Source organism: Nicotiana tomentosiformis, chromosome 3, assembly GCF_000390325.3.
Source record: "Nicotiana tomentosiformis chromosome 3, ASM39032v3, whole genome shotgun sequence".
In the NCBI taxonomy this organism is placed as follows: Eukaryota; Viridiplantae; Streptophyta; class Magnoliopsida; order Solanales; family Solanaceae; genus Nicotiana; species Nicotiana tomentosiformis.
In genome coordinates, this window is record NC_090814.1 from 94,643,067 (window position 1) to 94,660,440 (window position 17,374).

General features: G+C 34.3%; 3 protein-coding genes across 4 annotated transcripts; 2 read left to right on the top strand and 1 right to left on the bottom strand.

The window, feature by feature from the left end:
* The first annotated feature begins 272 nt into the window (after nucleotides 1–272).
* LOC104099970 (uncharacterized) lies at nucleotides 273–2,451 on the top strand. Of its 2 annotated transcripts, XM_009607107.4 has the most exons (3): nucleotides 277–502; nucleotides 834–989; nucleotides 1,740–2,451. In XM_009607107.4, the coding sequence occupies exons 1-3, from the start codon at nucleotides 289–291 to the stop codon at nucleotides 2,264–2,266; spliced, it is 897 nt and encodes a 298-aa protein (XP_009605402.1). In that variant the 5' UTR covers nucleotides 277–288; the 3' UTR covers nucleotides 2,267–2,451. The 2 variants fall into 2 exon arrangements, with proteins under 2 accessions (XP_070053382.1, XP_009605402.1); XM_070197281.1 differs by lacking the exon at nucleotides 834–989 and having other exon boundaries at nucleotides 273–502.
* Nucleotides 2,452–9,744: 7,293 nt separating this feature from the next.
* On the top strand, nucleotides 9,745–11,609 carry LOC104099969 (nascent polypeptide-associated complex subunit alpha-like protein 2). Its single transcript, XM_009607106.4, has 3 exons — nucleotides 9,745–10,040; nucleotides 10,877–10,995; nucleotides 11,094–11,609. Exons 1-3 carry the CDS (start codon nucleotides 9,881–9,883, stop codon nucleotides 11,439–11,441), a joined length of 627 nt encoding a protein of 208 aa, XP_009605401.1. The 5' UTR covers nucleotides 9,745–9,880; the 3' UTR covers nucleotides 11,442–11,609.
* A 222-nt stretch (nucleotides 11,610–11,831) lies between these two features.
* On the bottom strand, nucleotides 11,832–13,926 carry LOC104099968 (peroxidase 5-like). The gene is made up of 4 exons (XM_009607105.4): nucleotides 13,473–13,926; nucleotides 12,808–12,999; nucleotides 12,554–12,716; nucleotides 11,832–12,404 (listed from the first exon to the last, which is right to left on the bottom strand). Exons 1-4 carry the CDS (start codon nucleotides 13,692–13,694, stop codon nucleotides 11,992–11,994), a joined length of 990 nt encoding a protein of 329 aa, XP_009605400.1. The 5' UTR covers nucleotides 13,695–13,926; the 3' UTR covers nucleotides 11,832–11,991.
* Nucleotides 13,927–17,374: the final 3,448 nt, after the last annotated feature.

Sequence of the window (17,374 nt, forward strand, 5' to 3'; positions counted from 1 at the left end):
TACTAACTTTCTTATGAGCTGACATAACTGGTAATTTCCCATTAGTTTTTCGCAAAATGACATTGTATAGCCGCTCTCAAAATAATAGTCGGAAAAATATACTATATTTTTTGTATATATATATATTCTGTATGTTATAATTTTTACGCAAGCTAAAAGTGATATTACCCTTTATTCTTTTATTTAATATATTAAAGAGTAGACAAGGAATAAATGGGCTGATGAAATTGGGCTCTAGTTAGGCAGTTCCATAGAGAGGAACCCGAAGGTAAAAAAAAACCGCACCATATGGTAAAGCAAATTTCTTCCTGCTTGCCAATTTTATCTCAACGCACTGAGAACCCCTTCTACTTCTATATTCTACAAATCCACCGTACAAAAACAGCCATGCCCGGTCTCATCGTGAAGAAGCTTCAGGAGGATGAGTCAATGTCTGAAGACGACTACGATTCTGACGCCGACGACGACGACGATGACGATGACAAGAACGCTTGCGCCATAGGTATTTCGTTCTGCTTCTTGTTATTCAATTTTTGTCTTTCATACATTGTATAAGAATACTGGTTTAAATATGGTGTCCTAGTTAACACAATTTGTGAAATATCAATTGTGACTGCATTTCTTTTAAAGATCACATGTGGTATTTCAAGGGTCAGAGTTTTTGATTGGATGGGCTATTTTGCTGCTATGTACCTAATTCCTTGCAAGTTCAACCCTTTGTGGACAAAGTAAATTATAGAAACTATTTTGGTGTTTGTTTTGGTAGTTTAAATGCTTAATGCCACTGCTACTTCAATTAACTGACCACTCGAGCATGCATTTCTAACTCCCAGAGGAGCGATTGGCTAATATTGAGAGGATGCATAAACAGATATGGCTAGTAATAGAAACTAAAGCCAAGGATAAGGGCATAAATATTACAGAGATTCTAGCTCAGTTTCCAGTGGGTCTGTCCGCGTCCCATGAGCTTGGCCCGACTCCTACTCAAGGTATTCTTTGCCTTACCTAACCCTTTTTAAGGTTATAATTTTTTGCAGCATTTTGTGAAATATCTATTGCGATGGCATTCCTTTTAGATGTGGTTTGGTAGGAGGTATTAGAAAAAATAATGCAAACATTAGCTCTATGCATTACTAATACCTTGTTTGGTACATTTTTCCAACCTGTGTATAACTAATACATCATACTTGGTATTATCTTATGTATAAGTAATGCATAGAAAACCATGGCATTAGTAATACCAAGGCTACTAATGCATGCATTAGGTTGATTAAAGACAAAATTATCCTTAAAGTCCCTTAAAGCTTGAGAATATGAAGGGCATTTTTGTAAACAACTATTTTTCTTAAAAATTATGCAATGCATTATAATTTTAATACACCACGCCAAACAGTAGATAAGAAATAATATCTGCATAACTAATGCTTGCATTACTAACCCATGCATTACTAATACACCTTATTCTGCATTATTCTTATACACCCTACCAAACGACCCCTTAGGGATAATGTGCTATGTCAAGGCTTAGAGGATTTTATTAGTTGAGCTATTTTGCTGCTGCACAGCTAAAACCTTGCAAGACCCCTTTGTGGATAATGTAATAGTACATAGAAATTATGTGGTGTTTGAGTTTGGCAGTTGTAACAATTTAAATGCTTAATGCTGCTGTTTTCAAAAGCTTGTTAGAAGGAGAAAATGATGCTTAACTGACCACTCGAGCATGCATTTCTAACTCGTAGAGTCATCCATAGAGGAGCAATTGACTAACTTTGAGATGAAGTGGAGGCATACCTTGCTAGTAATTGAAGTTGTATTCAAGGCTATGGGCACTGATGGTACAGAGATTCTAGCCAAGCTAGCCGAGGTTCGAGCGAGTCTGTCCAGGTCCGATGAGCATGCCCCGACTCCCACTCCCACCACTGATGCCCCAACTCAGGTAGTTGAGGATGTTGTTGCTGATCAGAAGACGGTGTTGAATGATACCACTGTGGATATTGGAATATCTCTGCCTGATTCCACCTTTTCTCCACCTACTCTGGCACCTGTTGTTTCTGCCGTTGATGTTCCTCCTGTTTTTATTGGATCTAATGCTGCTACTACTGCTGATGCCCCTAATTCAGCTGTGTATCCAGCTCCTGCTTCTTTTGCACCTGGTATTACTACTGCTGCTGGTTCTATCTCGACATTGGTTATCCCACCAGCTGAGGCGGGAGATACACCTATGCCAGACGCAGCTGCTAGAGGGAGTTCTCTTCACCGTACTTGATTTTATTTCGCGTGCATCGGGCACTATTTACAATTTTAATTGTGGGGTGGGGGAACTAAATTTTAGTGGATGATTGTAATTAATTGACTAACCCTTCTTCTGGCGAAAAATGGCGTTCCTGACAAAAAATTGGAACTAGGATGCATGATGCTAATAGCACTACTAATATAGTAAACTTTTTGTTAGTTCCCCCATGTATGTTTTGAAGGTACTAATAGCATTATTTTGTGTACCGGGCGCTACAGAAAATGCCCTATTTTATCTATATTATTATATTAAAAGCACGAAGGTCTTTAGCAAAATATCGTTCGCTTTTTTTACCTTTTAAAAATGGAGTTCATACTGGACAAAATAGTCATATTAAATTATTTTCCTAATATTTAAGAATAATATTTAATTAATTGTCTAATATTTAGGAATAACTATTTAATTATTTTCCTAATTTAAGGACTTTGATTTCAATTAATCTTTGTTAATAATATTTTCCATATTTGAACTAGGTAAGAATTCAAAATCAACGTATTTCTACTTATAAATATGGTACTATATTTTGCATCCGATAAAAACTAAATATGCACAATCTTGACATGCACTTTCAAAGACTTTTTTTATATATTGAAAGTTGTTATTAAACTAAGACAAACAAAAGGTAATTAACTTATCAATTTCTAATTGAAACACGGATATAATAGATAACAATATTAACCATTTGTTTGATATTAGACTTCTTTTATCACTAGATAAGACTTTTTCTACGTCTTTTACCACTAAATAAGATTTTTTCGTAAAAAGTAGTTATTATTTGTGGTAGGTTTAAATTACTTGTAGAATTATAAGCAATTAATTCTATCTTAATAAGACATAGAAAAATACTTTTTTGTGAAAAATAATATGTTTGATTTTTTGGAGTATATAATAATATGTTCATTAATGTTTAATCTAACACTCCTTCGATAAATTTTATGTACTAAAATCTAAATACACGTTTTATTAAATACTATAATTAGATATAACTAACGCATTATCCATAATTATAATACTCTTTAGCTCAATGTCATCTTCAAGAAATACTTTCAAAATGACACATGAGAATTGAATATCAAATATGGGTAGACATGTTAAGAGTGTACTCTAAAAGGGTGCCCTTCGCGAAGTATTGATCGATATTTTTACCCTTCAAAAATAAATTTTACATTAGACAATTTAGCTAATTAGGATCAATATTCTATCATTTTCTCAAAGTTATATTTTGTAATTGTAATATAATTTTATTTTATAACTCAAATATATTATTCAAAAATATTATTGTAAATTGTTAAATTATATATACATAGATACACACGCGAAGCGCGTACCCTAAGACTAGTACCAATTAAAAGCGTAATACTACAAAGTATCCTTTTGCATTAAAAAAAAGGCTAATTCTTTTTTCTTTTACTATTCATTTGACTGCTTTTTTAATGAGTTAATACATCAAAACCCACCTAAACTAGACTTTCATACTTAAACTATTGGGGGTTTCCATTACCCCTGAACTATAATGAACCCATAATAAAATACCCCCGAAGTCCGAAAAAAAATTTTTAAACTTTTTTTTATATAATTTTAAATTTCTGTTTTTTATTTTTCTGCACCCCCACCCCCACTGACCCCACCCCGCACATTTGTTTTTTTACTTTTTATTTTGTAATTTCAAATTTCTGTTTTTTCGTTTTTCTGCACTCACACCTCCCCACTCCCCGCACAATTTTTTTTTTTTACTTTTTTTTTTATAATTTCAAATTTCTGTTTTTTCGTTTTTCTGCAACAACCCCTCCCCTCCCCCACCCCCCGATTTTTTTTTTTATATATATTTTCAGTTTTAGTTTTTTCATCTTTCGGTTTACATGTTTAAAATTTTATAAGTTCCAAAGTTATGAGTTCGAAGGTTTATGTGTTTGGAAGTTTACGCGTACCAAACACTAGAAAATGAATAAGATTACTACTTGTTTTCCAAAAAAATATTTTCTTGAAAAATATTTTCCGTTATACCAAATACACCCTTTCTTTATACCTTTTTCTTCATTTTATTTTCTCTTCTTTGAAAACTCGGTAGCTTCTTGGGGATGAAAATGAAACCTTAACTTGGAATGAAAAGGTGTAAATGAAATTCGACATTTATTCAATAGAAAACCCATACATTTTGGAAGAAAATCTTAAACGCTAACTATAAATCTGAATGAATGTCTAGTATCCCTTCCCAAACAGTAATTCGGTTTGGGTTGCTTTTTCCCTAAAAAGAAACCAAACCAAGTAAGTCGGTTTTTCAAATATTGGAACCAAACCAAAACCAATTATGTCGGTTTTTTATCGATTCGGTTTTTGTCGGTTTTTCAGTTTTTTTTGGTTATTTATCGGTTTTTTCTTAAATATGAGACATACACTACCAAACGCATATTCCGACGACTACATTTTCAACGTAACGCTATCAAACTAATTGCTCTTTGAGAAATTTATCATTTATCAAGATATATTGATGATAATTGACTCAAATAGTGATGAATAATTTAAGTACTCAATTAAAAATCGATTATTTTTAACTTGAAATAAATTATTGTACTTAACAACAGAAAACTACCAATCAAACTAGAAGGCAGAGAATTAGATTATTATAATAGTAAAGAACTAGACTAAAAATACAAATGACTAATATGTACCATAAAATTTCAGAAACTTTATATAAAAATATACATATATATCACGACCCGAAATTTCCTCCTTCGGACAGTGATGGCGCCTAACATTTCACTTGCTAGGTAAGCCAACGTTAGAATAATATTAACCAATTTTTTTAAGCAATTTTTAAATTATTAATAATCAAGAAAACAAAAGCGGAAGCAAAGTTTGAAATATAGTGAATAGTTTATAAAAACAATGGTGTCTAAATACCATCCCAGAATTGGTGTCACAAGTGCACGAGCTTCTAGAATAAATACAAATAAGGTCTGAATAAAATAAAGCTGTCTAGGAATAAACACACAGTTAAAGTAAAATAGACGGGGACTTCAGAACTGCGGACGCCATGCAGTTATACCTCAAGTCTCCTCTGGAAGCTGAAATCTGAGCAAGTCTATGGTACGCCGTTGGGACCAACTCCAAAATCTGCACAAGAAGTGCAGAGTGTAGTATCAGTACAACCGACCCCATGTACTGGTAAGTGCTGAGCCTAACCTCGACGAAATAGTGACGAACCTAAGGCGGTTCACTTACATTAACTTGTACGCAATATTAGCAATAACAACAATAATAGAAATAAATCAGGTAATTCATTTATAATAATTTAAGACAACTCAGCAGTTATAACCAATTATCATTTTCATCAATTCTGTTGCAGCGTACAACCCGCTCTTACCATATATTCACATTCAATTCTGTTGCAGCGTGCAACCCGCTCTCACAACCTATTCACATTCGGTTATGTTGCGGCGTGCAACCCGCTCCTTCAATATATTCATTTTAATCAAGTCTGTTATATATTTATTTCAATCAAGTATATATATAGACTTTTTAATAAGTCTGTTGCGGCGTGCAACCCGATCCTCAAATATTAACTTTTCATAAGTCTGTTGCGGCGTGCAACCCGATCCTCCAATATTAACTTTCATAAGTCTGTTGCGACGTGCAACCCGTTCCTCCAATATTAACTTTTAATAAGTCTGTTGCGGCGTGCAACCCGATCCTCCAATGTATCCATTTCAATCAATTCTTATAGAAGAAATTTCCCCAATAAATGCAATAATTAATATAAAATTATAAGACAACAAGTATACAACAATTATGATTTAATTATGAAACAAACAATGACAAATATCAAATTATTATAGAAATCAGGGAGAAAATAGGCAGTTTAATATTTAATATACTAAATGTCAAATAACAATTAAATCACATAATTCAAATAGCATGTAACAATTAATGCAGGAATTCAAGAATTAATATTTGACAAAGAATAAGAGAGAAACAATTATTATAATAATTAATTTATGATTAAAAATAATTTATGATTTTTTTCAAGTAGGCAGGCAAACAATTAATTTGACGATGTATATACACTCGTCACCTCGCCTATACGTCGTTCACATGCAATTCACATAACAAATAAATTAAGGGTTCTATTACCTCAAGTCAAGGTTAATCACGACACTTACCTCGCTTTGCAAATTCCAAATCAATTATTCAACCACAAATTTTCCTTTTAAATTTTCCTCCAAAAGCTTCAAATCTATTCACAAATAATTCAATATATTCAATACTAATCATAGGAATTAATTCCATATGAATTTATAAATTTTTCGGATAAAAATCCAAAATTCATTAAAATATTCGGCAGTGGGACCCACATATCAAATTCCAAAAAAACTCACGAAATCCGAACACCCGTTCCGATACGAGTTCAACCATACCAAATTTGTCCAATTCCGATATCAAATGGACCTTCAAATCTTAAATTTTTATTTTTGAAAGATTTTATAAAAATCTGATTTTTCTTCCATAAATTCACGGATTCATGATATAAATGAGTATGAAATCATGAAATATAATCAATATAGGATAAGGAACACTTACCCCAATATTTTCCCGTAAAAATCGCCCAAAAATCGCCTTACCCGAGCTCAAAAATGGGTCGAAACCCCATTTCCAGAACTTAAAGTTCTGTTTCTGGGATTTTTACCCTTCGCGAATGCGGTCGTGCCTCGCGTTCGCAAAGCACAATTATGTGCTGTCAAATTTTACTCCTCGCGAACGTGATAGCATGCCTAGCTTGGCCTTCGCGAACGCGAAGGCTAATTTTCCTGACCAGTCTCTTTCCCTTCGCGAACGCGAGGCTTCTATCGCGAAGGCGAAGCTTTGAACCTCAAGCCTTCGCGAACGCAAAGCACAAAACGTGCCAGCCCAATTTGCTCTTCGTGTTCGCGAGAGTACCTTCGCGAACGCGAAGAAGAACACTCCAGAAGCCTGAAGTCTGCAGAAAACCAGATTTCCTAAGTCCGAAATCATCCCGTAACCTATCCGAAACTCACCCGAGCCCTCGGGGCTCCAAATCAAACATGCACACAAGTTCTAAAACATCATACGAACTTGCTCACGCGATCGAATCGCCAAAATAACACCTAGAACTATGAATCGGATACCAAATCAAAGGAAGTTTTCAAGAAAACTTTAAAACTTATATTTTTACAACCGAACGTCCGAATCACGTTAAATCAACTCTGATTCTCACCAAATTCGGCAGACAAGTCATAAATATTATAGTGGACCTATACCGGGCTCCGGAACTAAAACACGGATCTGGGGTCAATAAATCCAATATCAGTAATTTCTTAAAAATTATTAAGCTTTCAAGCTTTTAATTTTTCATCAAAATTCCATAACTCGGGCTAGGGACCTCGGAATTCGATTCCGGGAATACGCCCAAGTCCCAAATCACGATACGGACCTATTAAAATTTTTAAAATACTGATCCGGATCCGTTTGCTCAAAATATTGATCAAAGTCAACTTAGTTGAGTTTTAAGCTCTATTTCCCATTTTAATCCATTTTTCACATAAAAAATTTCCGAAAAATTGTACTGACTGTGCACGCAAGCCGAAAAATAATAAATGGTATTTTTCGAGGTTTTAGAATATATAATTACTTATTAAATTTAAATATAACATTTTGGGTCATCACAATATATATAGGTGTAATAATAAATTTAAATAGCTACTTTTATAGTCGGTTTGGTTCAGTTTTTTCGATTTTTTATTTATTAAAATTAAAATCAAACCAAATTTGATTGGTTTTTAAAATTTAAAACCAAAACCAAACCAAACCTAAAATATATCAGTTTTTTTAATCGGGTTGGTTCGGTTTTTCAGATTTTTATGAACACCCCTAACTCAGGCATTACCTTGTACTCTTTTAGGAGTTTTTAATATATAGAGGAGTATAGTTCAGGGGGGTTTTGGGGACACCGAATAGTTTAAGTAAGTAACTGATAAAAACGTAATAGTTTAGGGGCCTTTTAGGGTATTAACTATTTTTTTTAATTTGTCGGTTGTAATATTTTTACACCGAATACATTGCCTTTATGCGTTTCTTTTGTGTTGCTATAGCTCATTTTGTTTGCTGCAATTATTTTTGTTTTCTTGTGTCTTGTGAGTAGTCAATACGTAATTAGGACTATAATAGGATCGTCAAGGTGAACCCTATAGCTTTAGAATCATTCATCCATTTGCTAAAGCTCACGCAACCGTTTATTTATTTTACTAATTCTTGCAATACTTAGAATCTAAATCAACCAATTAAATTGGTATATTTCTTGTCTAAATAACTAGGTATTGTTTAATTTGGTTATTGGTTAATGAATATTTTTTGTGAAAACGATACTCTACTCAATCTATAATAATTGTTTAACTCTGTATACTTGCATGTATAAGAAGGTTATACATAATCCGAAAAGAAAGTTATAAAGAAAAAAAATACTTAGTTTACAAGAAAAAAAAATCGAAATAAACACCATAATCCTGTTCAGTCCTTAACAAGCAACCTATAGTAAGATGTTATAACTCTATCCCAATTTTATATTCAAAGCAAAACGAGGCCTTACAAATTTCAATGATTATAGGGAGCCAGATAGCCTCCTTTTTTTTTTTTTTTTTGTTGAGACAATCAGTTTTATGATCTATTATAAATGTTCTATTAATTATGTGACCATTTTCACAAGAGATTAGTAACAAATAATACAAGTTAAAATAGCACGGCTAACCAGTTTTCGGACTGGTAATTAAAAAAACCAACGTTTGCAAAATCATTGAAAATAGCCACTATTTTACTGCAACACGGAAAGTTCCAGCATAATATACTGGAGATTGGAGCACCTGTGTATGAACTTCCAGCATATTATGTTGGAACTCCAACACATTATGAAATTCATCATGTTATGCTGGAAGTTCACATGTAAATAATTCGAACTTTAACATTTGTTCAGATTTATCTTTATAAGAAAATGACTAAATTTCGATTACTTTTAAAACTGTGGCTATTTTTCAATTACTACTTGTAAATTTGGCTATTTTTTAATTTCACTCAGAGACTGGTCAATAAAACCCAAGGGGTGTTTATAGAGTTATTTTCCTTTATTTGAATTACAACTGATCATAGGAGGTCATATCCTCAAAAATATTTAATCACATATTGTATGTGACATTTTCAGCAACCTAGTAATATTCTGTTAGATTTTCAGCAAGTTAAAGGAGATTTTTTTTCCAACTTTAACACCATTTAGTTACAAAACTTTGTCTTTATTCACAAAGTCATTTGAAACATTTTCACCTTGAATATGTCTTATACCCAAATGATAAAAAAGAGAGACTATAACTTCATAATACTACTAATTTTCTTTATTAAAAGAGAAAAGATAAAGGTATAAGTGGGCTAATGAAATTGGGCTTTAGTTAGGCAAGGTCCATAGAGAGGAACCCTAGGGTAAAACCCCACCATTTTATATCTCCATTTATTCTGCTTATGAATCCTATCCTCAAAAAGCACTGAGAACCTCCTCCATTCGACTGCAACCATACTACGACTGCAACCATGCCTGGTCCCGTCATCGAAGAAATAGAAGCGGAGAAGAAGCTTAAGGAGGATGAGCCAATCGTTGAGGACGTGAAGGAGGAAGACGACCACGATGATGACGTCGATGATTCTGACGACGACGATGACGATGACGATGACAAGGAAGATGGCGCCCTTGGTATTGTTTTCCTTTCCTCATCTTTTTTATGGTTTCATACTGCTTGTTATGTTTTTGTCTTTCGTACATGGTCTAAGAATGCTGGTCTTTAGTATGGTCTGTTTGTGAACTTGGCATTTTGTGAAATATATATACTGAGACGGTATTCCTTTTAGATATCATCTGTAGTATTTTAAGGCTCAGAGTATTTTATTGGATGAGCTACTTTACAGCACCTTAGCTATTTCAGTTCCAGTTGAACTCATTTTGGATAATGTAACACTAGATAGAAACTATTTGGTGTTTGTTTTCGTAGTTGCAACTATTTAGTTGCTTAATGCTGCTGTTTTTAAAAGTTTGTTGGCAGGAGAAATGAATGCAACATTAGTTATCTGACCAGTGACCATTTGACCATGCATTTCTAACGCTAGAATAATTAAACCTCTAGTTGGCGTAGGATTTATTTATACTTTGCATAATTGCAATCTGGACTGGCTGTTGTTGTTGTTTCCAGGCTTTTGTTCATTCGCACGAAATTATGGTATGCATTTTCTGTCTGATTTCTCCATCCCTATTCTAACTGATGTCAGTAGATTAAGTTTTAGCTATCCCTGTTCTTAGCTACTATATGCAATGTGTTTCCTGGTGTGCAGTCCTTACCAGTATGATGTTTCTGAACTTGCTACTTATCTTCCTGTGCTTATTTTATTATTTATTTCTATTTTGCTTATGTACAAAATTGCACTCGACCTGTTTAGTGTTGTTACATTCTTATATCGCGCTTGAGATAACCAGGCCACACAGTATGGTGTTTGTTAATACATTTTCTGGAAGAATCTGAATAGAAACTGATGCAGGAGGTAGTGAGAGTTCTAAGCAGAGCAGGAGTGAGAAGAAGAGTCGGAAAGCCATGTTGAAGCTTGGCATGAAACCTGTTACAGGGGTTAGCAGGGTCACTATTAAGAGGACCAAAAATGTAAATCACCTTGTTTCATTCTTCATTCATCTGTATTCAATTTAATACACTTTTAAAAATGTGAATTTATGCTAATTAGCTCAATCACAACACTGCAGGTTTTATTCTTCATCTCAAAACCAGACGTCTTCAAAAGCCCAAATTCCGAGACCTATGTCATATTTGGAGAGGCTAAGATTGAGGATTTGAGCTCGCAGTTGCAGACACAAGCAGCTCAGCAGTTTAGGATGCCAGACATGGGATCTGTGATGGCAAAGTCAGATGTGTCCCCCTCTACTGCAGCTGCTGAGGCAGATGAGGAAGAAGAGGTCGATGAGACTGGTGTTGAACCTCGGGACATTGATTTGGTTATGACACAAGCAGGAGTGTCCAGGAGCAAGGCAGTCAACGCTCTGAAGTGCCACAATGGAGACATAGTCAGTGCTATTATGGAGCTTACCACTTGAGTATGCTTAAAAATTCGCCTTTCAATTTTTGCTTGATGATGAATTTTGGAAGTCACTCTCTCATTCTATTTTTGTTGCCCTTGTTAATTGGCGAACCACCTATTGAGAGGTAGTCCGATGTAGAATCTCATTGGCCTAAATCAAGAAATGAAGGGCTTTCTTTCTTTATTTTGGTTGTTTCAGAACCTCTATTTTTGTGCGAAGTGATTATCTAGCATTTCCATTTTGCCTGAGCAGCTCCGTGGCTTTAGATTAAAAGGTAAATAAATGTGTTAATATAGATATAGGTACTTGGCAATTTCATTCTTTTGGTTGATAAGAATTTAATGCATGCAATTCTATTTAAATCTCCCCGGGAAATGGTACTGGAAGTAAAATAATGTGAGGTAATAGGGCAGCAAAGCAAAACATCTATTTCCTGGATAATGCTTCTCACAGGACTATAATAACCAATAGGGGAATAGAACAGGTTGAAGAAGATACAGCGGTGAGAAAGCTCCAGCTTGAAAGGAGCAGTCCCGCTTATGATACATAGATTTTTATCATTTGTTCAGCTATTGATGACTCTACAATTAGCTCGGATCTCACCAGCAGTGCTCGTCAAAACACCAATTTGGCCCATCTTCACCATTGCGAAAGCAAATTTACTTTTCCAGAGTAATGAACTCCTAGCATTTTGTGTTACTTGGATAGCTGTAGTTGGATTTGTGAGAAGAGTTTGATCGGAGGTAAACAAGCCCCTGTTAGCCAGAATATCGGTGTAGTAACCTACATCAGTGATGTCTGGGCTTGCAGGGTTCATTGGCACCACCAAACTTGTGTCCGTGCTGCCTTGTGGACATTGCTGCTTCAACTGAGCTGCATAGCCAGGATCTAGACTAGGATCCTGGCTTGTTGTTGAGTTGAAGTTGTATAGCCTGCTGGTGAAGGACCCACAATGAGATCGACCAATCGTGTGTGCTCCTAGACATCAAAGATCCCAAGATTCTTCTTATGGATTAGAAATTTCACAATTTTTTTCGTTTCTTTGTTTGGTAGTAACAATTAACGAGTTTATATACATTGACAGTATTGACAGTGTAAAAGATTTTTTATACCACACTGCTACTTACCGGAGAGGGTTACCATTTCTTCTTGGGTGAGTCCCATATTTTTGAAGTTTTGGGTGAGCTGGTCAACGTTCAATGCAGGAGACGGCAAATTTCTTGTCTCAGAAGCTAATGAGATTCTGCCATCTCTTCTACCTGCTGGAACGGCATAGCCAAACCCTCTAGTCTGCAGGAATTTTAAGCGTGCAAGTAATTAAATACACCTTGGTAGTGTATGTTTAATAAAGCTAATTGGCCCGATTAACTTTAGTACTTACGATCTCTACGCTATCCCTAGCTGCAAAAGCGACTATATCAGCACAAGAAACAACTCCTCGACAAACAGATTCCAACCTCGCCTTTGCACTGTCAATGACTTCAAAACCTCGAAGGCTCGGATTATTTGCTGGTGAGTCCTTCTCTGCTGTGTTTGATGGAGTTGAGTCGATTAGCACTGATCCATCACAACCCTATTATAATGCCAGAACCAAAAAGTTAACAAAGTACAGAGTTACTAGTCAATATGCTGGATGTATAATGTCTTGGCCCTTCTTATATGGTTTTTAATCTCGTCAATGGTAAACAACTTCAAAAATAACGTAAAACTCACTACTCTATATACAGAGTGCATTTATGATGAGAACTGTGTGATTTTGTGATCTCATCTTACAGTTTAAACTTCATGATGAGATGATCACGTACTAGTATGGTTGCAGAGAGTAGGTAGAATTGTCACTTATTATCGGATAGTAGAATTTTTACGTGATTGACTCATAAAAGATAATAACTCAGGCATGCATGTAAAGAGATATGTAAATGACATAATATATTCAATAAAAGCGTGCTATAATACCATAAGAACAGTATAACTATCTAAACTAAAAGCATAATGAGATGGTCACACACTTTTGACCCATGAAAGGCTATTGGAAAACTGACTTACCCTAACAAAACAATCATGGAAATGCATGCGAACAAGGCCAGCAGCCACTCCCCTATCTTTAATAAACGCTTTTGTAACTTCTTGTTTCACTATGAACTCAACCATACTACACGAACTACCATAAAATCCCACTTGAAGTTGTGCTTCTAACATTATGCACTCACATAGAACCACGAATATTAGTGCTGCCCACACACCGCTCATTAACATTCTTGCACTCATTTTCCTTAAGACCTTAGTACAAACTTCTTTGTTTCCTAGTGAGCTTGAGTAGCTTCAACCACGATGTCAATATATAGGGACAACACGTTGATATCAAATGGACCTGATGTTAACTTATCTTTACTAATACACTATTATTAATCTCGCTGGTAAAATCCATATTTTAGTGCATGGTGAGAAGGCAGTAAGCTGTAACCTTGTATTCGAGAGCAAAGATGCATAATGTTTTGGAAGGAAAAAGACAACTGGATTTGGTTGATTGACTATGATTGCACGTATATATATTTGAACTAAACTGTCTTTTAGGGTTTATGTAGGAACAAAACAAGCTTGAGTCAGCCAGTCCATTTTTATTGACTTTTTTGCATGAAAAAACAAAGTGTAGTGGTTAGACATTGATTAACTCTAGATTTCTGCTAATTAATGGATTGTTTTTGCAAGTGGGTCTTTTCTTTTCTTTAGTTCTTTCTTTCATCAAATATTATTAATCATTGAGTTACGTAAACAACAAAGACTTGCCGAAGACAGGAAACGAGTCGAAGGGTTTTACAAAGTGTATATGAGATCTTATTGGACCCGTGACTTGGGAGATTTTTGTAGATTTTAACACGATATCTATTGAATAAGTTGGCAATGATGGTTTTGAAATAAAATTTAAATCAAGGTAATATCACAAGCATCTAGTATTGAGAACTATCTGCGGTTTCTATCGTATAAATGACAAGATGATTAATTCAATTAGGATCCAGCTTGCACATAATGTGAGGTGTCCTTATCAAGAGTTACTGTTTGTAAAAGCAATCTTAACCAAACAAAAAAAAATACTAGTATTGCATTAAAAGCTGTACGTACAAGCAATCAGACACTACGGAGAAAATGTACATACAACTTATTATATGCATATTATTTAATCTTTGTATGTTAACCTCCCTACTATAATTTCGTTATCATTTTATCACCGAACCGAATGGCTTCTTGTTTTTGCTATTTCTTCACGACACAGCTAAATACCCTTCTTTGATCAGTCAATTAGCATGGCATTCTTTCCGAATTTAATCAAGAATAGGTCAAAAGAGCTACCCTAACGCAATGCTTTTTTTAATTTTTTTTAAATTATATCAGGGGTGGGGAGGGGGAAAAGGGAAGGGAAGGGAAGGCTACGCTACTGATGGATTTAATATTGCACACCTAAACTGTGGAAAGGTGACGAGCTCACTAAGTGAGCTAGCCCTCAACCCCTAAGATCGAGGCAATGTCTAATTTGGAGGCTTAAGCATATTAAAATTTATCTTAAAAGCGTGTATATATTGAAAAATTTCTCATATTAACTGAAAACTAAAGTTTGTAGAAAAATAAGAAATGTTTTTCTTTTATTTCCTTTTACAAGAAAATATTCTCAAATATAAGGAGTAAGTGTTGTGCAGCAAAAGGGAAACAAAGAAAAGGACCCCTTGTATGCGGATGCCAGCTGAATATTACAATACCTACAGTGCCAATATATCTAGAATACACAATGAGCCTCAAAGTTTTAAGTTTCAATTGAAGAGTAAAATACTATACGAGTACAACTCAGCACATCTCTACGAAAACTTGTGCACATTTTGCACTTTAAAATACATGTATTTTATAGCTTAATAGATAATTAATCAATTCAAAGACAAATGGGTTCGTGGTAGAGAAACCTTCGAAAAAATATAACTTTGTTATACAATATTAAAAATCAACTTGCGACAGAAAGTATTGTTTGAGAAAAAATTCTTAAAGAAACACTATTATCGTTATTAACATATTCTATCATGTTTAACCAAAAAAAATAAAATCATGACAAGAAATTAATTGTACTACTCTGCTTTACCCGATTACGAAATTTTCTGGCACGAATCCAGATTTAATCGAGACACAATGTAGGTATCGGACATAGGGTGGGAAACAAAGAAGAGGAACTGTATAGTCATTAGTCAACAATACGATTTGTCCTCTTTTTGAGTGATAAGTAGTAATATTAGATCAATCTCGTTTATCTTCTACTAGTATACCCGCCCGTACTTCGCGGCGTCCTAAGAAAATAACACATAACGGAATGATTTTTATCATCCTCTATAAAATTCTTTGACAAAAGTTTGTGTAAGCATATTTGAATCTTATAAGTATGATATACACATTCACAATTATACCCTATTTTGTGATCCTTTATCGTCCTCTATAAAAAGAGAACATTTAGAATTCACTTGCGAATGTTCATCTTCTTTAGGAGTGAGGCCGTGGTTCAAAATAAAAGAAATACAAAGAAGACAAATTTAAATCCAGTCACACAAATTTTATGTTAAACAACGACAAAATAAGAAAAATGGACTTACCGACATCTAAACTCAGCTACAAAATTTCTATTTCATCATTAGCAAAAGAATTTACATGATCTCTTAAATTTTAATTGAAAGAAATTCATCTTGGCATTATTTCTCCAAAAAAAAAAAGGTCAGGTTATTTGTCACTTTACACTCTATACAACAGTTACAAATCGTTATGGTGACTATGATATGAACGACTTTGCGAACATTTCCTTCCCCAATTTGTTGATTTAAATTTCATCCAAGACCAAATATGTGTGACGTTGGGCTACTTGTAAATATTACAGTGTGACAAAAACATGAAGGAAAAAAATAGCAAGAAAAGGGAAGAATGAAAGTAACAACAAAAGGAGGAAAGAGACAAATAGAAGTTTTAAACTGTTAGAGACACCACATCACACATATTCCTTATGACTGAAAGTTAAAAGAGGGAGTGAATTGCTTATTTTAAAATTAATTATTATAAGTTGACTGGTTTTTCAATTAGTCGACTAGATGTAATATTGAGATAATAAGAAGTGGAAAATTAAAATGCAGAAGTAAAGTGCACGAATTAAAGACACCGGAGTTTTTATACTGGTTCAGATTCAATGTGAATCCTAGTCTAGTCCCCTTGGGTTGCAAGGGAGTTCTCTTTCAGTGATTGAGTTTCTTGAGTACAAAGTGAATGGTGCAGTTTACTCCAACAACTCAGTTTCTATGTCACTCGTCTTTTCTTAATACAATGCCTTATCAGTATTTTTCTCTCTTTCTTCTCTAACTTGTTACACAACAGATCTAGTAGAGCTACAATATTTGTTTGAAGTAGAACAAAGAGAGGATTATTGATTTGATCAAAGTATGTCTCTCTAAGACTTAAGGTTACTTTGTAGGAGATCGTTACTGAAGTTACTGAAGAGATTTTCCAACCCAAGAGATTTGATCCTTGGAAAGAAATTGATTCTTTCCAAGAATAAGGTTAATTCCCTTGCTCTTCCTTGATGTGTGGACTTTGACAGCTTTCCATTTTTAAGTCTTGATAGCGCCGGATTTGCTCCTTAATTCTGGGTCCTTCCAGTAATAGCTACTGATTGATTATCTTGCCGGATCTTTAATGCTTCTTTTCCTTTTTAACTTTTCAATCAATCTCAGATTGATTATCTCGCCAGATCGTCAGTACTTCTTTTCCTTTTGAATGCTTCAATCAATCTTTAATTGATTTCTTCCTTCAGCTTTGATTGTTTCTCTTTGTGCACTTCGATCTTGGTTGATTTTCTTGAGTCCCTACACCAAAAACAATAATATTATTTTTCATCATTAAAACTAAAATCTAACAATCTCTCCTTTTTTTAT